Below are 26,453 nucleotides of genomic sequence, written 5' to 3' on the forward strand. Positions count from 1 at the left end.
CCTCGGATGTGACATAGAATTGGTACTTACAACGTCATGTTACTTCCTTTTTAGTCCTTTATGCCAACAGTTCAAATATTTTACTTCTCACAAAACAGGGAATAGCACCGGTAGTGAGGTTTTTATTTACGTGTCTAGTCGTAAATTTACCTCCCTAATAACAACATCTTATATACCACCACCATTCATTGAATAAGGAATGGGAGAGGGGGTAGCGAGTGAAATGGCAATGATTAATTTTCTTGCAAGTTTCTACATGTTATACTTTAGGTCGAATAACCGCAAATTAGTGCTGAATTATAGAGAGTACAACCAACCCTGAGCACTTTGTAAATTTACAGACGTGATGTTAGTTTTTCCCATATTTATTATTTTCTTTTGAAATTCAAGCATGAGCTTTAATTAATAAGTCCTCTTTATTTTAGCCACGTTGTTACTTTTATTGTATCACGCAACCTTTCTTCCAAATAAATAACAATCGAAAACAGGCTCGAAATCATCTGTTAGTTGGCCAAATCTATATAAATACTATATTATTTATCGACAATTTGTAAAATGAATTACATATTATTAAAATCTACATAGTATTTTATGCGATATTGTATTATAATGTTACTCAATAATATTATAAGAAAAGCTAATCTAAACATTTGTATTTGTAATAGCCAAAAGTTTCTCCAGAGCAATATTAAAATGGACACTATATAAATACGACGAGGGATCAACACGAAATTGCATTACGTGTTCTTTTGGAAACGGAGTATAAGTATAAAACAGCTCTTTACTTCGTTTATTTATCAAAAAGAGTAAATTATGTAATAACCATTACGTATTAAGTGCTATGAGGGAATTCGACAATAGAAAACAAAATATATGGGGTATTTTTTGTGTTAGTGAGATAACAAATTAATACACAGTTAGAAAAATATTTTTTTTATTATTCTAATTTGTTAAGAGTAAGTAAAGGCTTTTTGCAAGTATATAAACTTTTAGAGAATACATATTCCGAAAATATTATTTAATTTATTTGCAAACATTTAAAAAAAAAAAGAAGGTATCTTCAAACTTTCTTTATTCCAGTACTGGACACATGTGGGAAAATCCGTCATATGTTTCCCTTGGTGTGGAAAAATGTCACAAAATTCACATTTTTGCATTGAAGCCCTTCCCCAAAATGCACTTTATATTATTATGTTTTAAAATGCAACAATGCACTTAAACGGGAGTAAAAAAAGCTACTTTGAGATACAACAATGATAACTTTTTTTCCCTTCAATAAGAACCACAGCGGATTAATGACAAAGGAGGATTAAAAATAAAATGTATTGACAATTTTCATTTAATTTTTCAAACTCATTAAGTTTTCATTAATTAATAATTGTTTCATTCCATTATGATGGCGCTTCAACAATTGGCTCAAACCACAATTAGAATCGCTTTAAGAAAAACCCTGATATTCACACAATCAATATTTAATCAATTATTAAGAGAAAAAATGTTTAAATAAAAGAGGGAGTTTGAAATGAATCAATAATTAATTAATAAAAAACTTAATTATTGCAATTCGTGGAAAATAATTTAACACTTTATCTTTTGAAATAGGATTAACATGAATGTGAATCATAATTATATATTTTTTTTTTCCTCGGGAAAATGTCTGTGCATGCATAATATAGATACTACCGAGTGGTTCATAAAAATCTAAGCACTTTGAATTTGAAAATTCAACAAGATATAATTTATTAATTAACAATAGAATTTCAACAAAATGATTACTAATAATAGATGTGTGCCTGAGCTCTCTTAATCATTAATGTGGCCGCCCTTAGTGTCAAGGATGGATTTCTGGTACACAATACGGATATAGTCCTCTGTCATGGCGTCCAAGTGCTGGCTGACAGTGGCTTCGATGTGGCAATCAGGCTGTAGAACTAGTCGTGGGGTGGATTTATTCTAAAAGCAATATTCTAAAGTTTTCTTGAAAATAGAGTCAGTCGCTATCATGCGTTGTAGTAGTTGGGAACGTACGTTTGTCGTCAAAAATAAATATTGCCAAAAATCTTATTTGACGAGATATTACAATAAAACTAATTGCAAATTTACCTTCTGAGTTTTATTGGTTGCTATTTATCAAAATCCGTGAATTGATTCACTTTCTAATATACTAACAATATTTTTTTCATTTTATGTTCATATTTTGAAATTTGCAAATTTCTTTGAACACAAATAGCTATATGGATAATAAATAAACACCTAAAATAAGTGTCCTCAGACTTAGTTTTATGCAAGAATGTAAAGTTGGTGGGGGTGTGTTTAAATCAAGTAATTGAAACCAGAATTTTTGACGGGAAACCAACATTTTATAGCTCTTGGCGAAATAGCCGATAATTAATTATTTAATGAACTAATAATCCACAAATATGAAGGAAGATATGTTGGTAATTTTACTTTTCATCTTTTTTGATAAAATAAATATCTCCATACGACTTTTAATGAAAAGTTATTTAAATAGCAACAAAAAAAAAACCCACAAATCACCTGAATTCAGTGTATGGATAATTGGGAACGTCACCTATATGATAGGATTTTCAAAACTACGTCAAACAAAACTTATAATTTGTATTATTATTAAGAAACAAAAATAAAACTTGCCGATTTATAAAGCTTATTTTCTGTTTCTTCGAAAAAGAAATGTATATTCCCCCACCCTGTACTTATAATATCAAAGAAGAATGCAAATTTGGTCATAGTCCCGTACATAACAAAACAAACATAATTACTGGAGAAATTATTTTTATATTAATGATAAGCTTTGCTTCAGAAAAGAGGGATCATGCTTGGCATGATGGTGCAGGTAGCTACATATAATTTTTATGACAACTAATGTATTCGTTTATTTTGGCTGTTCCATCCCTTGTTAGAGTATTTAATGGATAAAAAAGAGATCAGTGTAAAGAAAAAACTAAGTATAGCGCTTATAAATGGAAAAATGGTTTATGCATTCGCTCTTTCCTCTTTTTTTATTAATATAATTAGTCATGGGTAGTGTTGTGTTGGTCCTTATTTAGGACTGCGGTCCAGCCCGGTTCGGTCCCATCTAGTCCAGTCCCACTTGTCGGTCCTTAATCAAGGTAAAATCAATCCCTCGTGACGTCAATGAGAGTGGTTTTCCCCTTTTTAATTATTCCGTTATATAATAAAATAAATTATATAACTAAGTAACGATATGATATGTTCGTATTATACTGAAAGAAATCATATTTTTAGCAAGATATGGTCAATAATCTTAATCCATATTTCATATCTCTTATTGGACTTAATAAACCATTCATATTTTTATGAAAAAAATCCAAAGGACCGGTTCCAAGGAACACTAGTCTTGGGGGTGTTAACATTTCTCTCTAAGCGAAAAATTATAACTCATTTTAAATTGTAAATTGATTTAAAAATACTTGAAGAAATAAATATATTTCAATGTAAATATAAACATAACATTACCAATGCTATTTTAAATGGAAAGGTTCTTCTCTTTATAGCATTAATTCATTTTTTCCTCCAAAAATTATATAAGAGACAGCAAAGATTAACAAGGGTCTTAATTCAGTAATATCGTAAGTTTTTCTCCGGCCTTATACTTGTAATCTTAAACAAATCCCATTTCTACTTATTCGATCACGCCCCGCCCTTAACAAAGATAACACGATATTTTTCGTTCAAAATTGGCTTTTTTAAAAATAATATATTTTTTTTTATTCACTTTATGAAGCAGACCTCGTATAACATTTTTGTAGGCCATTTCTTTGTTTTTTTCTAATTAAGAAGAAGAAAAGCTATGAACTTTGGACCTGTTTTTCAAAAAAATGTAATTTCTGTTGTTGTTTTTTTTCAAAAAAATCAAAAAACAAAGCCCCCCCCCCAAAAAAAAAAAAAAAAAAAAAATATATATATATATAATCCAGCAGACTCCCTTGACAAAGGACCTCAACGGAAACCGGTCAATGATGATGCGCACCTTTTTGATGAACTCCACGTCCCTGACCTTCCTGGAGTCCTGTTATGACATTCTTGATCTCGAAATAGTCCTTTAGGGGTTCTTTGAATCCTCCAGTTTCTTCCTGGTTTCCTTGATGAAACGTATTGTCAACCACCCAGTGGTATTACAGATCTCAAAGTTTCTGACTTGTCCTTGATTATTATTTAAACACATAACTAATACGCATCCCCGTTCCTCCTCTCTGAACTGAATCCCCGGCAGCTCCGAGTATAGTTCTTCCATTGTGAGGAAATTAGACATAATGAATGTGTTTTGTCTGTTTATTACGTGGCATGTAAAAAAATGATATGACGACAACATTAGGTTCCAGGGGAACCCAAAGAGTGTATGGATTTCTTCTTCGAGCCCTGTATATGCAAGGTTGTGTTATCCCTTTAATCATTGTATATAAATATATGACTTTGATATAAAATTATTTGATAAAAGCCTTAGTATAAATTATTTGTGTTCACTTTTATCAGGAGTGGTTGATTCCTGGACCCATCTCCTTCTTTTTTTTTTTTTTCCTTTCCCCCCGAAACTTAATTTCCATCTATCTATATACTGGTACAATGATTAAAAAACTTTTACATCTATCTTTATCGTCGTTGTTGTTTTTAATGACTCAGGAGAGAAACAAAAAATAATGTGATAGATAAGACAAGAGGAACGAAGGATACATAAGAAATTCAATTAAGACAAGAAATAAATAAATTAACTATAAAAGTAAAATAATATCTATACTATTCCCAAAAGAAAAAAAAAGGGAATTAACTTCACTTTTATGTATTTTATTTTTGCTGATTATTCCATGGCTTCCCCCAATTTCCAACCTAGTAGGTACATATTAGTGCTGGATTTGGTATGACAAATCCTAGACCGTTTTGAGACAGGTCTAACTTCAGCCTACATCGCTTTCTTTGTCAAATTCGGCCCACAAAAATTTAAAAAAAAGTCTTGATCCTTTTTCACGTCTTTTATCTTTAAAAAAAGTAAATTTGAGGGGTCAAAATAAGACAGTTTTTGTAGGAAAGAAAAAACTTTTTTGGTCTAAAACGAAATATCTGTTCATATGGATATTGAAAAAATAAAGTCTTGGGAACTTGTGCTAAGGTTCGTTTATGTTTTGGCCGAGTTATGACCATAGTCATGATCTACAATATATTAGAAAATTGAAAAAAAAAAATTGGAAAGAGAGACTCATAATAAGATCCTCATGTTGAAATAAATAAAATTGACATATTTTTGTATATTTATTTCAAAACATGGTGAAATAATTTTTAAATTGCTATGGGGTAATCTTCACCTATAAAAGACACGTGTACTTTTTAATGTATGTTGGAATGAGGTGTTGCCCTGGTGAAGGAGCACAGTTTATACACATGCTACACGGCCGTTAATTTGCTTGAGGATGGTAAAGCTCAAAAGGAAGTTGCCAAAGATATTGGAGTATCTTCTTTTTGTGACAAAGCCCGTTTCGGATGTGCTGACGTCATAAATGGTAGTCCTGAAGACCCTCAACTGCTTGGAGTGCACAAATGGAAATTTGCAGTGATCATGAGAAGTATCTTAATTTTTTCATATAATTTTTGCTTCTTTCATTTATAGACTCGAGTTTCAATAGACCAAAGTCGACACAACACTAATTTATATATTAAGATCTTCCTTATAATTTATTTTGACTCCTTCTTAACAAAATATAATTATGAATATATATATAACATATATATTAAAACTTTTTACATGAATACGAATAAAAAAAAATGTCAAATGAACTCTTAGATTAGATTTTCTCTTTCATGCTTTTTTTTAAATATATAAAAATTTAATATTTATACAAAGGAGAAATGAATAGATCTGAAAAAAAAAGAAGTTCTGAATCAAGGTGGGTGTAATAGGATAATACAAAATTTAGTGATTAATCTGCAACAGAAGGGTTTCAGTATGTAAAGTACAGCAAAAATAACATGGTAATCCAAACAATTTGATGAATGCTTTGGAGGTGAGCAACTTAGTTGTTATGACGTTTTATTTGATCAGCTGCTTCGGTGTAAATATTAAACATCTTATAAATCTTTATGTCGATGATGTGACCGTCATGATAGCAGCGAACTCGGAAGCTCAATTGCAAAGAAGAATAGAAACTATCTTATCTTATCTTACAACGTTCGAAACAAAGTCGGGATTGAAAATCAATAAATCAAAAACTACAATTCTCCCGATTGGCTTATAGCATCTGGGAAAAGGTTTAGAAATTTCAAATTGCTATACCAAAGAAATTATAACTGTTTTAGGCATTAAATGGGTGGGCTCTCTCATAATTAAATTGGCCGGAACTAAAAACAAGAGTCAATAATTTGAACAAAGGCTGCGCAATTTTAACCTTCAAAAAAGAATATACCTTTATAACACTTTTGTTATTCCAAATGTTTTGGATAAGGCTATCTCTTCATATCAATTATGGTGGAGGATGCCATATTGGAGGAAGTTTATTGGTTACATAATCTTTTTATCGGAATGATATTTCTTCTTTAAAGAGACCATGAAATCGATTGGGTAGTGGGCACAAATCTTTTGTGAACATAATCACAAAAATGTATTCGAAAGTTTTATATGTGATAACATCAAGTCCATACTATGAATATGTTATACTTGGATCTAATCTTATAAATGGATATGTTGACGACTTTTCCCCAATGCTTGCTGCAACACAAAGGGTTCTTCGGAAAGCGACTCCTACTTACGATTGTGGAACGACTGTGGATATAATTCATAAGAATCTTGAAAAAAAACACCTTTTTTAAGAATTTACGTGACCCTGTGTCTTTGAAATGGGAGGCACTTACAAAAAATCAGCTAGCAATACATGATATTGGTGTTCATTCTGTTTTTTTGTTTTTTTCCCGGGAAGTTTAAATTTCCTCTCATTAAACATGCCAAGCTACACAATGTGTCCGTTACTTCGCGTTCATTCACAATTTATTTTCAATATTTTCAGCCATTTAATCATTTTTTCTTCCTTGAACTGAGTTATTTGTGAAAAGTATAAACTTCATCATTTGTCCGGATGACTTATTTACAACTGTGTGTATAATCTTTCTTAAGGCTCAATCCTCTAAGCTTTTCAGCCCTAGCAATCAGCAAATATATGTTGCATCTTAGTGGATTGTTTTGAACTGATTAAAACCATATTTCCAATAGTTTTTTGTACCTTGAACCTTTCTCGAAAGAGCAGACAAGTAGGCTTCATGACTCTCAGGGAAATTTTAATTTAAATAGATAAAGGATTATTAAAGCAAGAAGTATCTTAATACAGCTTCATAAATACTGGACGTTCTTTAAGTACTTCTTTATTGTTTTAGGGTAGATAATTTGGAGTTTAGTTTATAGGTCTTACTTTTTTGTAGTTCTGCATTTTTAACTAAAGTATAGTTATTTATTCTAAGTAGTCTGTTTGCATTTGAGAGTAATTGCATACTGAATATAGGATCAAATATTAAGAGACCAATAATAAAGTACAATAATACGATCCCCTTTACTTTACTTTATCAAACGGATAATATTCAACTTATTCAATATTGCTACCTCGTAGCATATATAATGTAATCGTATATGTAATCACCAGTCTTTTACTCTACTACCCCCCTCTCCCCTTTTCACATTACTCCCCATTAAAAGCACTGCCCTCAGGGGATTGGTATTGTCCGTTTTGGGAAACGCTGATGTAAACTAACTCATAAAATGGGATTGAGGCAAAACAATAAACAAATAAGTTCTTCATATTAAATATATTGCAAGTACTTATAAACTAATTTCAACATCTCAAAAAAAGTAATCCTAATCAGAGGTGTTTATTGGGGGAAAAATGAGAAATTAAATTTTTTGGAAATATATATTTTAAAATTTAATTTCATATTTAAATTTTTTGGAAAAAAAAATTCAAAAATTCACAGCTATTCACAAAAATTTCAAAAATTCCTCGTTATTTTTAGAAAAATAAATTGGTTAGAAAAAAAATTATAAAATCAAATTAAAATAATATATAATTTTTAACTTTTCTAGTCAAAAGCAAAAATTCCTTAACTTGGCGGAGGGCTACAGCCCCTCCCGTCCACCCTTGCAGACACCCCTGTTAATATTTGTGATTGTACTTAATATGTACCATGCCTTTACTTAAGTACATGTAAACGTACTGATACTCATCCCTGCTTTGATGGAGGAAGAAGGAATCAAGAAGGAAATAGACTGGAATTACTCAAATGCTGATAGTAAGCCTGACAATTTGACGAATGTCTGGGAGGAAAGCATGTAACTGTTATGATGTTTCATCAGATCATCTCAAATCTGCTGTAACAAGGGAGAAGGGGGACATTGGAAATAATTGTACCGATGTCCATCCTCAATTCTACTCTGAGTCCAACAAGGACATACACATATCCCTTCCCAACATTGTCTAAGGATTAATTTCCTTCATTCATGAATACTCTTATCTATAATTAAAGCAGAATGATGATAAAAACTTTGGGAAATAATAATAAATCATTGTTCAGGTTCCCAACTCGAAAAATGCTCAGACACCTAAGAATTCTAATGATTTACAACTATAGTTATGGTGAAAACAGTTTGATAAACACTGTTCTAAAGGAATGTCCTTATTTTCTTATTTGTTACCACTGTCATATCATTGCTTAACTTAAAACAAATATATATATAAACATGATAACATGTTCAAAGACAAGTTTGTGTTTCATTAATAACATAAATAAAAAATATGAGAAAATAAAAAAAATAAAGGGAATCTATATTATTAAAGCAAGGGTTATCAGTACATCGATACCAAATCGAAGGGGTCGGATGGTAGTTGCTGAAGACCCTCCACCAAATTAATGAATTTATTCTTTCACTAGAAAATTAAATATTTCAATTTTTTTCCCAAAAAAATTAATTATCTGTGAACAGCTATGTATTTTTGAATTTTTTTTTCCAAAAAGTTAATATTAAAATTTTTTATCACAAATATAAAAAATCAAATTTTTTTTCAAAATTTTTTATATTTATAACGTAATTTTTTGTAAATGATTGTGGATTTTTGAATTTTTTTTCCAAAAAATTAATTATCTATGAATAGCTATATATTTTGAAAAACTTTTTCCCAAAAAGTTAATATTAGAAATTTTTATCATAAAAATAAAAATCAAATTTTTTTTTCAAAATGTTTTATATTTAAAATGTAATTTTTTGTAAATGACAGTGGATTTTTGAATTTTTTTTTCCAAAAATTTTTATTTTTGGTCAACAGTTGTATTTTTTTGATTCTTCTTAAAAAATGTAGTATTTGAAATTTTTTTCTTTCATAAAAATTAAATTTCAGTGAACACTTATGAATTTTTGAAATTTTTTTTTCAAAAAAAAATAATTTTCGGTAAATAGCTGTTAATTTTTGAAAGTTTTAAAAAATTTAATGTTCGAAATTTGTTTTCTTTAAAAAAAAATTAATTTCAACTATGGATTTTTGAATTTTTTTCGAAAAAATTGAATATTTGAAGAAAAATTATTCTTTAAAAAAAAAAACCTTCCTAAAAATTTAAAATTTCTTTCCACAAAATTTAAAGTTTCTTTCAAAAAATATTAATTTTTTGCCAATAGTTGTAGACTTTTGAATTTTTGTTTCAAAATATTCCATATTTCAAATTTATTTTTTCAGATATTTTCCTAAAAATGCCTGGTAGAACATTTAGTCCATTATAAAACCTAATTTGAATAAATCAGAATGAAAGTATTAATTAAGCGTTTATAGAGTAAAAATACTGATGTTGTAGTACACTTAGACTTATGAGAATGTAAGTTTATTTTTAAAAATCAGCTACATATGATGTTATGATTTTTGGAGATAGAAAATGTCGTGTTTTTGCTCTAAAAATGAGAATCTTTTAGTTTTCCCTAGAGGAGAGTTATTATAAAAATAGTTTTAATTTTTGTGTGTATTTTACCAATAATATTAATTATAATCCACACAGCCAGTCAGCAAACTGTAGATTCTTTATAAGAAGGAAATGTTATCACGATTAATAAAAAGTCAAAAAAAAAAAAATCAATGTCGATTCCAATGCAATTCTAGTAAAAATTCAATTGCCGATTCTGATTCTTTAATATTTTTAATAATAGTTATAAAAAAAATTTACTGTCAGGGGCGTCCACAGGATTAATATTATTATATATTTTTTTTTTTGGGAGGGGGGAGGTTTGGTAGTTCGAATTGATTGATTCCAATTCAATGATTCGCTCGATACGAGGCCTAAAAGGTTTGCAGGCCTTGACCCCGTTTGCAGGGGAGAATTTGTCCAAGTGATAGATGATGGATACCTTCAGGGAGTTGATGCTGTTGTGTGAACTGACACAAATCTTCCTCTCAAACTTCGCCTAAAAGAAGTAATCCATGGGATTCATATCTGGGGAGTTAGATGGCCAGGTCTGGGGTCCCAAAATGGCACATTCTCTTCTTTCAACAAGTTTTTGGTCTTGCAGGTCTTGTGAGTGGGGGCCAAATCTTTTTGCAATATAAACTTGACATTATTGGCCTCAGCTTTCATCCAAGGTTTCATTTGGTTAGAAAGGAGTTCACAGTACCTGTTGTCACCCATCCTATCTTTTGTCTCAAAGAAGATGGGGAGCATGACACTGCCTTTGCTCCCAATGACCCCAAAGTTCTTAATGCTGGATTGAAACTTGGTTTAAAAGACGTAGGGATACATTAACTTTCTCTGTGGCCAACCATCTGTCGTTCTGGATGTTGTAGAGTATGTCGACAGTCCTTTGTTTCTCATCCCAATAAAAAATGATTCGTTACCATTCGAGTTCAAATAGTTCAGCAATTTTATTCTGTGGGCAGCATGGGTGGCCTTCATTTTGTCTGTCTTTCGTAGAGACTGTATAAATTCATCCTCAAGTCAGTGGGTATGGCTCTGGAGAATGTTGCAGAGCTTATTTGGCAAGAATGTTAATCAGAGTCGCAGGAAATACCTTCACGGACCGTTTCAGGCCTACGTTGAATCTGGGAGTATGTTTTTTATCACTCAGGGACTTGGGATCTTTTATGTTATATGCCCCTCCTCTTTCCAGCGGCTGTAGATGTCGTAGATTATGCTCTTTAGATACTCGAGTATCTTCTTGATCCTCTCGGCAATTCGATGATGGTGTTCCTCCAGATCTCCTTCATCGTAAATACTTGTTTTAAAAGTTGCACAACTAAATTAGAGCTGAGGCTCAACCTCTAACTTTAAAATAAAAATAACCGAGTTAAATGTTTTTCTTATGGTTCAGAATGTAATTAAATATGGTTAGGATTTACCGGAAATACCCTGTATATTTATTTGTTTTTAGACAGAAAGGATTTGTTGGGGAATTATTAGTGTATATCCTTCTCCGACTTAGAATATAATTGCAGAAAGAAATCGGAGTAAGTCCTGCCTATCAATGTCCTTCTGTGATACTGAGTGGAATTTGTGTTTATTTGCACGCTATATAATATTAATTCATTATGACAGTTAAAAAAATTTTTTTTTTTCATATTATGCATCACTGGTCATCAAAGTAATTATGATCAAAAAGAGTTATTTTAATCCTTGAAGACATTCATTGCACGATTGTTCTCATTCAATCCCTCTTTCACTTTATAACTATTCGTGTATTAAAAAACTAACAAAAATTCGCCTTTTCTTAGTCTAAAAAAGAAAACTAAATAAGGAGTACAAACCTGTTCCATGTATAGACTATACTGGATATAGTTTTGTATAAGATTTGATTGAAATATAAATGAAATGAGCATTCATTTTTGGGAGATTTTTCAAAAATAAATGAAATAAACATTTTGTTAAAATAGAATTCCTAAAAAGACATGTTATATGTACTTTTTCCTTTGAAGCCATCTCAAAGAGAAAAAACAACAACATGTAAGAAGGGTAAACGTTGTTTTATCAGGGCTTATCAGACCCCTTTCTAAATATGTATTACATTGACAACGGGATTATTTAATATGTATAGAAGGTTGTTGATCTTATCTAGAGGCGCATATTGTATTATTTTCAATCCAGAATGGCATTGCGTCAAAATCATGGAGGAGGACAACAGACATGTGATCTCTGAACAGAGCATGTTGAGACGGTTGGAAAGAGAAAAAAAGATTTTAAATTTTCTCAAAGAAAAACAAGAGTACGCGCAAAGTTTTGGCCTTATATGATGAAAGGATTTTCCACGTTGATGGTTGATTATTTAAGTCTTTCCCAAGATGCCCAACTTCCAGATTGATGTCGTCACGACATCCCATGGCATTGCTTTATACTCATCAGCTCATATAATTTGTAAACTATGGTTTATAAACATATATAACGTCAAGTAACTTGGTCTACGAAGTTCCCTTTTTCAATTTGAGCGATTAATTAATTTTTTTGAGCGGCAGGTTTCCTTATTCAAATCATTTTTTTAACGGCCAGTTGACAAATGGAAGAAGCAATACAGTATTTTTTGCTCCTTTCTTATGAGTATTTTGTTCATTATAAAAAGACCATAAAAATCCTAATAACGAAAAAAGAAGAAATAGAAAGATCATAAAACGTCTTTTTGTTCCATTCCACCTACTTTTAGACTAGGAAACTTACTCAAAAAAGTCTACACTACCAAGATATGTAAAAAGAAGTATGAAAAAAAATGTATCTCAAGGGAGGACTGTCATCCTAGCTAACTTTCTTAATTAACCCTCTGTTCTTTCCCTTGGGTGTTTATTCTCCTCCAGAGACGTAAATACCCTTGTAATATCTAGTGTGTATCATATTCTTCATAGTATACATTTTTTGGTATGATAATTCTGTAGTTTCTGAGTTATTGACAGGTTGTTGGGCAGCAAAACATGGACTTTCTAATCTTCTAGGCGAAATGACCTCTGTTGTAAGGTGGCGTGGGGTCCTCGTGTATGGAGACAAGAAGACATTGTTGAGGAAATCTATTTGGTGGGGTAGTCCTTCATCATCTTCTCCTAGCTGGACAGGAAGTCCGAATCCCTCGTTAAATTGTGCCTTCCTGGAGAAGTCTTCTCTATTATTATTTATCTTAGCCATCTTGATAACCAGGCTCCTGCAGCAATTTACAATGTCCATAATCCAACTTCAACATCTAGGAGATCTGAGATGTGCTGTCTTTTGTCTTCTTGCTCACACTAAGGATGGCTGAAGCAGATTGTTAAAAAGTAATCACTAAATCTTCCTATATTAATGAGAAAAATAACATTAATTAACAGGACACATTTTGCTGCCATACTCTCTACACATTATCAAATTAATTGTCCATGTACAAAGCATGCATGCAAGTTCTTGGCTCCCTTTCTCTCCTAACTACGAATTTACTTTGTACATAGCTTCCAACGATGAATATGAAAACGGAAGATGGAAGGGAAGTCTAACTCTGTTACAACATGTCTTGTTTGATATAGATATATATATTTTGGATATATTGTTTGGTAGTAGTTTATAAATTTAAAAAATATATATCCTCTACGGCAGGGTTTCTCAATCTTTCTCTTACCATGCACCCCTTTTCCATTTTGATACATAACTACGTACCCCTAAATTTTTAAAGCAAGGAATTCAATTCAATTTTTAATTTTCCTTTCTGAATTATAACGATAAATTCCGTTTTTACGTCTCCAAATTAATTAGTTATCCGTTGACAAATAAAATCAAATCAACATAGATAAAGGATATTTTAATCGTTTTAATAAGATTCCTGAATTTGTTTTGATTTGCAAGATTTATCCATTTGTGGATTTATTTATGAGACTACATATCAAACAGCATGTTCAGCTGTTTTCAGATTTGACCTATGCTTGTTTTTAATCTCCTGTTGCTGGAAGGATCAGATTTTTACTAATAGTATGAGGTTTCTTTTCTTTAGCAGTCATGAGTGCAACTTCAAAAGATGTGGTTCTTAAGTGCTGTTTCTTTTCGTTAAAAGAAATTAATATATTTATTTTTAAAAGATTCATGATTATTTTCAAAATGTCTGTTGAGGAGGCTTGGTTTTATTGGTAGTCATTGCTCAATACATACATAATATAACACACTGAGGAACTTAAATAACTTTGTTCATAATAAATGTAAGTCTAAGCCTCAAGTAAAGGTCTGTATATCTTCGTTTTTTAGCGTATTTACTCATAATAAGAGAACTTTGTTGCATAACAAATGAAAATATGAAATTTAATTTATTTTTTATAAAATATAAACTACAGAATTTTTTTATAATACCTATAAAGTCTAGTTTTGGGCTGTATCAACTCGTTCTGACGCAGCATCAGATCTTTTTAACTCATACCCAATGATAAATATATAATTAAAAAATTAACAAACTGCAAAAATTGCTATATATTCGCAAACATACAAGTAATTGAACTTGTTTGTAATAACACAGAGCCTCACTAATTCACTGTTTATGTGCAACTAAGGATGATTATGTGAGATGAGACATGGTACAAGTTCGTACCAAAATAAACCATGTGCAATAATAATTCAGTCCCCTCTTTCCCATATATTCTATCACGACTGATCGTAAGGAGTTTAGCAATATATAAAATACGTATGACTTTTGAAAAAATATATCACACAAAATTCTATAAAATTACAATTATGTTACTTTGGAAAAATACAGATTAATTATAAATATATTTTTGCTTTCTTTTACTGAAACATTAAAAATACACGTTTTTAATCCCCATTTCATCTGTAAATAATGTTTTTTTTTTGTTTTAAAAAAAAAATAATTTTATACATTAATAGTATAATTAAATGAATTTAAACACACCAATCGACATAATTCACGACACTGTAGACATACAAATCCTTAGCATTGAATTGTATCAACATAAATGTATGTCGATACAATGTGCTTATTTATTTTGGAGAAAAAAACCTTCATGCTGGATAAATGGGCCAATGAAGGGGTGGCAGAGATACTTGAAAAAGAGTCAATATTTTATGGGGCGTCAAATTTTAAAAAAACAACAACCTTGATCATTCTAAATTTTCTTCTAAAAAGAAGATATTCTCAAAGATTCCAGAGCGATGACGCCCATGAAAAAGTCTTATTGCTATTTATTTTACTCATAAAATATGGCAATATTGTTTGAACTTTCCATATGGAATATAATTGCAAGTAAGCTGAACAACAGTGTTTTTTTATTTTCAAATTGAAGGATAAAAAATTAATGTGAAAGTAAGTATTATTATCGCTTTATGAAAGAAGATCCAAAAATATATTTTCAAATGATCGATTAACCGCAACTTATTAATACCAAAATATTTTGTTGTTTGTTTTCAATTAGTCTACTTTCCCCGCCTTTATCAGTGTTTTTAATGTCGATCGGTTGAATTTGTTCTTGTTAAGCCTTCAACAATTTCAAACAATTATTAAATAATAGTTTCACAGTTGAGAAGAATTGGCAAGCAACCAACTGGCTTCCTTTTTCTTTTTCCCCTTCTTTCTTTTTGGAGGAAAATTGCAGAATACAAGAAATGGAATCACGTGAAAACAGTACCCAACACCTTGTTAGCTTCATGAGAATTTTTTTCTCCAAAAAGAAACAGAAAAAAGGCCCCATATCATCTGGTAGTTAGCCAAAAAGTCAATCATACCAACTGCCATGTATCTCTTAAGTACTCCCAGAATATCATTCTCATGTTATTCATCCACCATTTTTAAAATGTATAATATATATTTCATGAAATTTAAATCCTAAAGAGTAATTTATTCCATACTGTATTATAATAATATTGTTTCGTAGTATTTTATCAAAAGGGTATCTAAACATTTGTATTTTTGTATGATAACCAAACTTTCTTCTTCATAAAAATAATAAAATGGACAATATATATACAGGGAGCGGGGATCAAATTGTCGCCTACATTAAATCTTGATAACTTAAAGACGACATTATCAAATAAAAAACCGGTTACCAAATAGGAAAGCTATTCTAGTCAGCTGACGATATGTAGTTCAGTTAGCATCATGCGGTCATCATATGAGGAGATAAAGAGCTATAAGTGGAACGAGGAGCTTTCGAGGTCCGCCGTAGTCATGGCATTGGTTAATAATTGAGGTGAAATCTCCAATTCAACGATTGCTTCAACCTTAGGAGTGAATTTACGGACTGTTCAGCGTAATCGTAAGAAGCAGGACACCTGGGGTGTTGATGCCACCATAAAGAGGGCACCCAAGGAGGAGGGCGCCGACAGGAAGGTCAGGGACACCGACTTTGTCGACAAGGTGAAGAAGATGGTTGAAGATGACCCTACTAGGTCCATAGATCCAAGGGGTGGTCGGAGACAGGCCCTGGGTATGGCAACAGGACTCAGCACCCTGCCATGTGTCCAAAATCTCCATACAGTGGTTAACCGAGAACGGTTATGACGTCGTAACCAAGGATTTGTGGCCTCCTAACTCTCTCGACCTTAATCCTTGGGACTATTTTGTCTGTAGGTATGTCTCTCGACATACCAACAGACATCCCCATAGCACCAAGGCCAGCCTGATGGACTCCATCAAGGAGGTATTCGGCAACATGGATAATGAGATGGTTAACAGAGCCTGCGGCCGGTTCAGAGGCAGTATTGAGGCGTTATTGATGCCAACGGTGATTATATCGAATGAATAGCTACTCTATACCTATATGCTCGTCATAGTTTTAATTTTCTATAAAAAAGTTAAAAATGTATATTTTGTGTTGTTTTTTGTAGAAAAAATATTTTGGCGACAATTTGATCCCCGCTCCCTGTATATATATATATATACAACGAGGGATCAACAAGAAATTGTATTCCGGTCCTTTTGGAAACGCAGCATAACTATAGAAAAACTTATTACTTCGTATATACGGTGGTCCAGATAAATTGAGAAAATCTTTAAATGCTCATTACGAACGAAGTAGATGGGTAAAACCATATTTTTTTAAATTATTTGAAAGCTACATTTCATGACATTCAATTATTTATAATGGGATACGACTTTCTTGGTAACTTCGATCACACGGCACCGGAATCTTTGGCTGGCCGGGGTAACCTTGTAACTTTGCTATTGTACAGGTAATGGACTTCTTTAGGTCCTCCATAGACAAAGTGAACTTGACACATGCCTCATGCTCGACCCTCCACCAGATATATAAATCACATAGGTTCAGGTCCGGGCTGTTTTCAGGCCAAAAATCTGGGCTCCAAAAGCGAAGACATTTTGTGCCAAAACATCTTTCACTTTTTGGCCTTATGGGCAATTGCACTGTCTTGTTGGAAGGTGTCATTTCTTCCTAAGACTACTCCATCCAGAAAATGTAAATTAAAAGTACAAAACCAGAACCACCACAATATAATTTGAAATGTGATTAAATTTAGTTTTCAAATAATGAATCCAATGGGGGAGGAATCAAGTGCTCGATATTTATAGGGGACCTGCACAAAATAAAGGACCCGTATTTATTCTCTAAAAAAGTATTATTATAATTTTTTTAAATCAAATTTTACAAAAAAGGAATGAAAGGGTCCCACTCCAGTAGAACCGACCCTAAGCTTAGGGATTTCTAAAATGTACGCATGGTCCTTTCAGTAAAAGTCGAGCATTCCGCTACTGATTGACGAATCTAGAAGAAGGTAAAAAAAATATTTAACTTATTTTCCTAAGCAAGAATGAAAATATATTTTAGTAAATGATTAGTAAACATTTTTAATGATATGAATTACATCTTCTTCTTCTAAAGAGATGTTAATTCTAATCCATGGGGGTTATTGTACATAGATAATGTAAGTATGGTAGCATGTCCTTTAGATTTATGTGTGGTGATTGTATTCTCCAATCTATGGATGGGTTTACTTATACACAGTATTCTACATAACATATATACCTATAAATGGAATATACACCTTTTTAGGGGCCATAATTTATAAAAAGAGTTCTTCCTCCTAGTCCAACATTACCTTGCACGAAAAGTAATGTATTTCTTTATATATGTATAATTTGTGCCTTATTACATTATGCATGATCGTTCTTGGTTACTTTTTTGTTGTTCTCTTCCTATGCTTGCATATTTGAGGAAGAAATAATAATTAATGTTGGAATAATACATACCCAAAACATGTTGCTTGTAAGGAAGGATTGATGTTGCGTTCACAATTATTATTATTTGGTATACAGGGTAAGGCAGCAAAACGTGGACTCGAGAGATGGATTTAGAAATACATCAATAATATTATGTTTTCAATAATAGGCAAAAAAATAATGTTATCAAAAGATCTAGACAAGGTTTTTGCAAAACTTTTTTTTTGACTCAATATGGCTACCTTCATTATCAATCACAGCCTTGACTGAAATTAGAAAAGGAGTCGGTCCTAACAAGAAACCTCAGGAATATGAAATAGTCTGAATTTTCGAAGAAACAACAACCTTTAAGAACAACAACTCTTACAGATTTTGAAGACGAAGTCTTTTCAAAATATATAGAAGAATTTGCATCTGAAGTCACTCAATCTATTAAAATACCACTTGAAACAGTGGGACCTCTGAGAATAAAGTCCCATAGTAAGACTGTTCCTTGGTAGACGAAAGAATTAAGCAACGTGAGGAGGCTGTCAAGAGGGCTGAAAGACAAGTATGCAAAATGCAGAGTTACAAAGGATAGAACTCCTTATTATGGAAGCAAGACAGAATATAGGAGAGTAATAGACTTGGAGAGGTGTAATCACTGGAGAAAGAGATGTACTCAATCGGACTCACAACAAGCTATAATGGCGGCAATTAAGCGACAAAATGAAAAAAAACAACCAAACGACCTAGATTAGACATCCTACAAAATGAAGGAGGAAACTTTTCCATTGAAGAAAAACTTAAAGAAACTAATCTCAATCCATTTTAGCAATGCTACTTTTTATAGGCAAGGCCGGAAAGAAAATGTTAATGGTATATGGGTAAATTATATAAATAATTCACTTGTGGAGGAAGTGTTTATCTCATTCAAAAATTTTAAAAACCAAGACCTGTTGGCTCAGCCCTATCTGATGAATACAATAACAGGATAGCTTTTATATTTAAGTTTCCACTTAAATTTTCCAATGTTCCTAAGGTATGGAGCAAAGTTAGGGTCATTTTCTTACCAAAACCAAGTATAAATGATTATACACATCCAAAAGCAAACAGACCAATTACCCTAGCAAACACAACAGTTAAAGGACTCGAATGAGTAGGGCATTGACATATAGAATCGCTGAAGCTAAAAGTACCATGAACTAATCAGTTTGGTTTCCAAAGGGGAATGTCTACAGATTCAGCAATAGGTAAAGTGGTTGATAAGGTAGAAAGTGCAATTTTTAATAAGAAGCATGCCATGTCGGGTTTTTTTTCGAAATCCAGGGAGTATTCGACAACCTTCTTTACGGTGCAATGGATTTTTTTATAGAAAATAATGGTATTGACCCTGGTCAATTTAATGGTACACACATTACTTGATAAACAGAGTAATCACCTGTTCTCAAGAGGGAGTAAGTTTCTTCCTCAATCCAACAAAAGGATGTCCTCAAGGGGAATTATATCGCAATTAGTATGGAATTGCGCCATTCAGCACATTATCCAACCTAGGCCGGGTCCATTACTTACAATTGGTGTTGTAGATGACATAGGCTTGGTGATTACTGGCATTCAATGGCTAATATAATTTAAAAGCGAGTAAGTGAGATGAACTTTTGTATATCTCAAATGGATCCTATGTTTAGTGGGTCAAAGACTGAGGGGTTGTTATGTACCTGGGCACGTAAAATGAGTTTTCCTGAGATCAAAATAAGTGATACAGTGAGAGAGTGGGTGGATCAATCCAAAAATCCTGGTGTTATAATTGACGTACGACTGGGTTGGGGGTCCTCATATTGATCATATTGACAAGAAAACAAAAAGGTATTGTTTGTTGCAACAAACTTAGTTGGTTTCGAATGTGACCTTCGGTCTTTATACGTCAAATGGATTCAAGAGGCATGCATGGAATCAATGGTATGCTTTGGGACAGCAATATGGACAACATCACTAAGTTTCGAAGGGTGAATAGACTAGCCTCTCTTTTGATTTGTAGAGGGAATAGATCAAAACTAACAAAAGCAATGGAGATTATTTTTAATATGGATCCTATACAGCTTAGTATTAAAAGACATACGATGACAACTAGATGGATGATGTTCCAATCCCATGAATAGCACACTCAAGAACAAAAGGAAGACAAACCCTTCTCCAACAAGATTTAGATGAAATACTCAACAAATTTTATGCACCCTTAAAAAAAAAGAGATCAAAAGCCCTATAACTGTCCTTCTTTTGGGACTATGAAAGAAGGGATAACTACAAACCCTCAATGTGTAGATGTGTTCACTGATGGATCAAAAATTGAAAATAAGGTTGGGTATGGCTAATGTATTTTGTGTGTGAACGGATCTATTCTTGATAACTATGGAAATTTAAACTGGTATAACAAAGTGTTTCAGGCGGAGTAGGAAGGAATTTTTCTAGCATTGAAGACTACTGTTGGGATGGGAAAGCATTTCGGTGGTCCGCTGGTTTTTGATATTGATGTTATGGCTGCCATAGATTGTCTCTCTCATAAAAAAGTGGAGCCTTTACTAGACAGCAAGAAAGGATATTGGCTGAGATTGGCAGATTGAAAGGTTCTGTAAACATTTCATGGGTAAGGGGGCATAACAATAATACGGTCAATGAATATGTGGATACACTAGCTCAAATGGGATGCAGAATGACGGAAAAATTGATACTGGATTCAAATTGTCGGCAAACAAAGTACTTTTTTCCTCGTCTTTGTGGTGGATGCACCATATATAACGAGAGAAGAACATCAATAAAAAAGGTTTTAAGTTTTGTACCTCGTCATATTCCCTTGAAGTAAATTCTAAAGAGACTCTTACAGGTTGTGTGGAGAAGAACCAGAATCTCCTGTACATCTTATAACGAGCTGTGATGCCCTTGAAAGAGTGATGATAAATATAAGGACTTTTAGTCGAGATCTGCAATGGAAAAAGAAAGACATTTTATGTTTTATTGATAGAATTATTGCTACTGGTCGTTTTGGGGATGTTTTTTTTTATAGAAGTTTGTGATTTTGACATTAATTACGAATTGTCGTGAAATGACATTATTTTATGTTTTGGTTTGGGCATGGTGTTTGTTTTAAGTATTTTATATAAGTGTTCCCTTAGGGACAATGTGATGATTGCATTTTGATATGAAATATACCCCAACTTCTGGGGTATATGCTATACGTAAAGGTTGTTACATTATATTGGAATTTCCGTGACCTTAGTGTGGTTGTATCATTGCAATGCTCTAGGGGTAAGAATAGAAAAAACACGAAACACTAAGTCCGTAATCTTCATCACATCAACTCCAGCATCTAGAGGATCTGAGATGTGCTACTTTTGTGCTCGTTACTCGCTCACGATGATGTAATGCCTAAATGATTAGTATAGTTTGCATAGGTAAAAAGGACGGTGGAAACAGAATATCAAAAAATAATCACTATACCTTTTCATATTAATGAGAATATAAACATTAACTAATAGTCCACGTTTTGCTGCCCTAAACTATTTATCTAATTGGGGTTCTCTCATGGGATCCTGTTATACCAGGATTTCTTGGGGTTATATAGCTACGGATGATTCGAAGTCAGGATGAGTTTATAAAAGGTATGTTAATTACGGAAATACGCCACAGGATCATGAGTTACCGCAAACACAAAGGGTTTATGGACATCCTATGAGGATTTTTCTGTTGACAAGGCGAGATCAGTATACAGTCAAATCCAGATATAGTAAACTGCTATTTTTTAAATGAAAAGTTGACTATAAGCAGATTTTTCTTATATCCAAAGTACGTATACAAAAAACCCAATTTTTAGCATAGTGTTAGTGCTTACTTATTCGTTCCAGTTCAGTTTTAAAACTGGTACTAATACTTTTTAATACCAGAACAAAAAAAAAACAGGTTAAGTGACGTCATCAAGTTCTAAACTTTATCAGTTTTAGGACTGATATACAGGACTGAACTGGAATGGACTGATACTGAACTGGAAGTGACAACCGCCTTCGGTCGTTAATAAGGATAAGGTCAAGGCACAACAATTTTTGAATAAGTAATTTTGAAACTACCAGTATTTGATTAAATCCTGTTTTTGACGGTTCATTTATGATTTTTAGGTTATCTTTCAGCTAAAGTATTTTTTGGGAGGCCCACATGATTCGTATCCGTATTGATTGAAAATCACTGTGACTCGAATTTAAAAAGAAATATATAGAACAAAATTGTTCACGCAAGTTTACGATTTGTACTAATAAAAAAGGAAAAAAAAATATCATGGGGACTCTTCATTCTCATAAATTGCAATGAAATTGATACGAAAAAAGGGAAGTAAAAGGTGACCCTCAGCAAATTTTGTCCTTCAAAATCATATTTGTTCAAATAATACGAGAAGTTGTACTATGTATTTTTTTAAAGCTATCATTACACTTTCTTAATTATCCAAAGTGACACTTTTATCAAATAAAGATATTTTTACATCTATATTAATTAAGCAAAGTTTATCTGTTTAAATGAAAAACATTTACGGGGTTAAATGTAAATTTATAAAGGGAATCAATCTTCATTTCATGTTCCTGCAAGTTTTGAGTCCCCACTTTGATTGATATCTCCTACAAAGTACTAAAGATGTCTATGCTTCAGATTCGTTATTTTCTACACTGACACACTATAGTGTAATTTGAAGAGCTACGTCATCGGAGGCAAATTGTTGTATAACATAGTGGAGCTGCGACCACAGATTAATATATCAGTTTAGCATAATACCCTTTTAAATGTGTCAGACACTAGTACAACAGTACAGATCTTATTGTTCTGATATTATTAGTATTAGAAAATCTTGTATATAATGGGCATGTTAGGAAAAAAAAAACGAAATTGAAACTCAACATGGTAACCCTAACAATTTGAGAAATGCTTTGGAGGAGAGACGCTTAGCTCTCATGAGACTAAACTATCTCAGCAACAATCAGTTGTGACGAGAGAAGAGGAGAAAAGGAAATAAACAAGGACATGGGAAGGAACTACTCCGATGTCGATCTCCAATTCTACTCTGAGTCTACCAAAGATGACTCACTATTACAACTCCGCAACAAATCCTCAGGCCCATTCTCCGTCTTTTATGGGAACACACAAATGTTCAATCAGGCTTAGAATATAAGTGAATCTATTTAGGAAAGGAAAATTCAATCTTGAGATATCCAAGTTAAAAATAACAACAAAAAAACGGACCAGCTAAAAAGATCACACTATTTACATCCATAGGTATTATATATTTAGTACCTTTTATGTACTTTTGACAATTTATTAGAAAATATATGTTTTTGTGACTGAGGAAATATATATTCAAAGGCTAAATGGGGATGGCTGCTTTGAGGGAACACTTTCTGGAGTAACTCATTTCAATAAGGGGTGATTTGGAGTGACCCGAGAGTTCCCCCGATTTGAGCCCTTACGATTTTTATTCGGTGGGATATTTGAAGTTCCTTGTTTATGTCAACATTCCGAGTAGCCTACAAGACTTGAAGGCCAACATCCGATACGAAATTGCTAAGGTACCCGTTGATACTCTGGCGTGGGACATGGAAATCACCAGAAATTTGTTTGTTTAGTGTTATCCACATTAAGCCCAACTAAGTGTAATGGAAGGCCCTTGCCCCTGATGAACCGCCTTATTGATCACGGTTTACCTACTAGCCAGATAAGTATATAGTATCTACAAACATGTAGATAAGCTCATTTCCTGCAAATATGGACTATTAACTATATTTCCAAGGGAATCAACCAATCCCAAGAAAAAACAATTCCCATTTCAAAAAATAATAATTTGTCTTTTTAATAATTTCATTTTGGGAAAAATAATTCTTTTACTTTGAATTTATTTCACAATATATTGTCACATTCAAAGAAAGTAAAACATTCACATCAAGATGTTTTCAAAAAATCCTTATTATTTATTTATTTTTTTCAAGGTAAAATATTCCACCTACAAAAAGATTGCCGTGTACAAAATCCACCTGTACACCCATATCATGTTTTTGTCTCACGTGTAATAATAAAAGCATCATTACAATTCTGGAAACAAATACAAATACAATTTCGCAATTTTTTACAAAGTTATTTTTGGACAATTAATTAATTATAACTATAAAAAATTAATATGTCGGGGACATACATTCCTATCAGACATGCAATATTTTAGTTAATTAAAGTTTAATTAGTAAATTTAGATAACTTAATTTTTACACCCCCAGTCCCCACAAAAACAAAAAAAAAACACTTACCTCTTTTGGAATAATTCCAGATCCAGAAGGATCAAATTTAGAAAAGGCCTCTTTACAAAGCTCCCTCTCTGCTTCGCGAAAAATATTTCCAGTATCATCTACTTCCTCTTCAAAGTTACGGCCTTCTTTTTCATCTGGTAATGGGGACGAAGGCTGTTTCTCATCTTCATCTGATGTCATGATGGGATCTGTAAAATAAATTATTTCTTTTTTGGTCTTCTTTATCGTACATACGCACATATAAAAATATGATCTGCCCGAATAATAAAAAAGAAGCAGAAAATTGACATGATAACCCTGACAATTTCAGGGGTGTTTGTAAGATTATAAATCTTTTTTTTTTTTTTTTGGAGGGGAGGGGAAGATTTGTATTTTGAATTTTTTCTGAAAAAAATTTGAACAATTACATTTTTAGAAAAATTTTCAGGAATATAAATTTCAAATATTAATTTTTTTCTAAAAAAATGTCAAAAATCTATATCTTTTCACAGAAAATAAAATATTTGTTAAAAAAATTGAAAAATTATATTAACCTTTCTAGTATAAAGCAAAAAATCCTTAGTTTTTTTTTTTGGGGGAGTCCACCCCCTGTACCCACCGTCCTTTTTTTTACCATATTATAATGATTTTCGCCAGGAATATTATTGTAATCTATATTCACGCAACCTAACCCGAATATTATATATAAATTTCTTAAATAAATATGAAAAACTAAATGTTTCCCAAAATCAATCTAAATCCACCTTTAATAAATATATTTTTTTAATTTGAAATATAAGGTATATTCTATAACTTCAGCTAAGATAAAAAGTATTTGAAGAAAAAATAAAAAAGATATTAGCTTCTAAATAATGTTCTTCATTTTACTCGATTTTTTGGTATTTATATACATTTTTTATTAATGGCAATCAAGATAAAGTACTAATAATTCATTTTTCAAATGCTGAAATATTTGTATTCATTTTTTATTTTCTTTGATTTTCATCTATATAGTTCTTTCTTGCTGAAATATAGCACTGAATCGTAGTTATACCCTAAAAACATGATTTTATAAAAAGGCTTTCTAGGCTAAACATTTATCGGATGAAAGTTTTAATGGTCATATTTGTGTTTTAAGACTTAAACAATGCTGTTGCATGGTGTGTAATTAATGACAGCTTGGGGAATTAGAAAAAACATGGCTCATATTGTCATCTAGCAAAAATATCCGAATGTGTAATCCCATATTTTTTTCTACAGCTCTGCTTATATATATTCATAAAGGTGATAACCATGTTCTAGAAAGCGGAAATGACTTTTTGTAGCTGTTAATCCAAAAGGATTTTTTTAATTTTCAAAGCTGTTATCATTATTAAATAATTTTTTGAAGACAAAACATCTAAGTATAAAGTAATAACTAGTGGTGTTGTGTTGGTCTTTATTTAGAACTAAAGACTTCAGTCACGTCAAGTTCGTCTTGCTCCGGTCCAGTTCAGTCCTGCTTATAGGTCCTAAAACTTATAAAGTTCGGCCCTTAATGAAGTCTCTTAACTTTATTTCTTATTTTTTTTAATCACTTCTAGTATTGTCAGTACTAAAATTAACAATGAGGACATGCTCGGTAGTTGTAAGTGAAAGTCTTTGTTGGACTTGGAGTAGAATTGTGGATGGACATCCGAGTAATTCGGAGTGGGACTTGTGTTTATTTCCTTCCACTCAGGGCTGTTTGCAGCTGATCTAATAAAACGTCATGACAGCCAAACGGTTCTCATCCCAAACATTCTTTGATTGGCAGGACTCCCTAGTTTATTTTCTGTTTCTTTTACTTTTACAATTCGAGAGGACATATATTATTCATCATTTGATATATGTACATTGTACATATCTAAAATGGAATCGTTTCCGTGATAGGATATCCATACATTATTCTTCTGATTTGATTGTAAGTAAATATATTTGTAAAATAAATGTAAATACAGAAAAAGAACCATTTAATACCACTTTCTACT

The 26,453-nt window shown here is 32.0% G+C and overlaps 1 protein-coding gene across 1 annotated transcript in view; it reads right to left on the reverse strand.

Annotated features, from left to right (window-relative positions):
* The window catches only part of LOC121128544 (neo-calmodulin), an 82,338-nt gene that overhangs the window by 49,979 nt on the left and 5,906 nt on the right, over window positions 1-26,453 (reverse strand). The window contains exon 2 of the mRNA XM_040724134.2: window positions 24,466-24,653. Coding sequence (XP_040580068.1) covers window positions 24,466-24,645 — 180 coding nt within the window. The 5' untranslated portion in view covers window positions 24,646-24,653. The remainder of the gene's footprint in view (window positions 1-24,465; window positions 24,654-26,453) is intronic.

Source organism: Lepeophtheirus salmonis, chromosome 13, assembly GCF_016086655.4.
Source record: "Lepeophtheirus salmonis chromosome 13, UVic_Lsal_1.4, whole genome shotgun sequence".
Taxonomy (NCBI): Eukaryota; Metazoa; Arthropoda; class Copepoda; order Siphonostomatoida; family Caligidae; genus Lepeophtheirus; species Lepeophtheirus salmonis.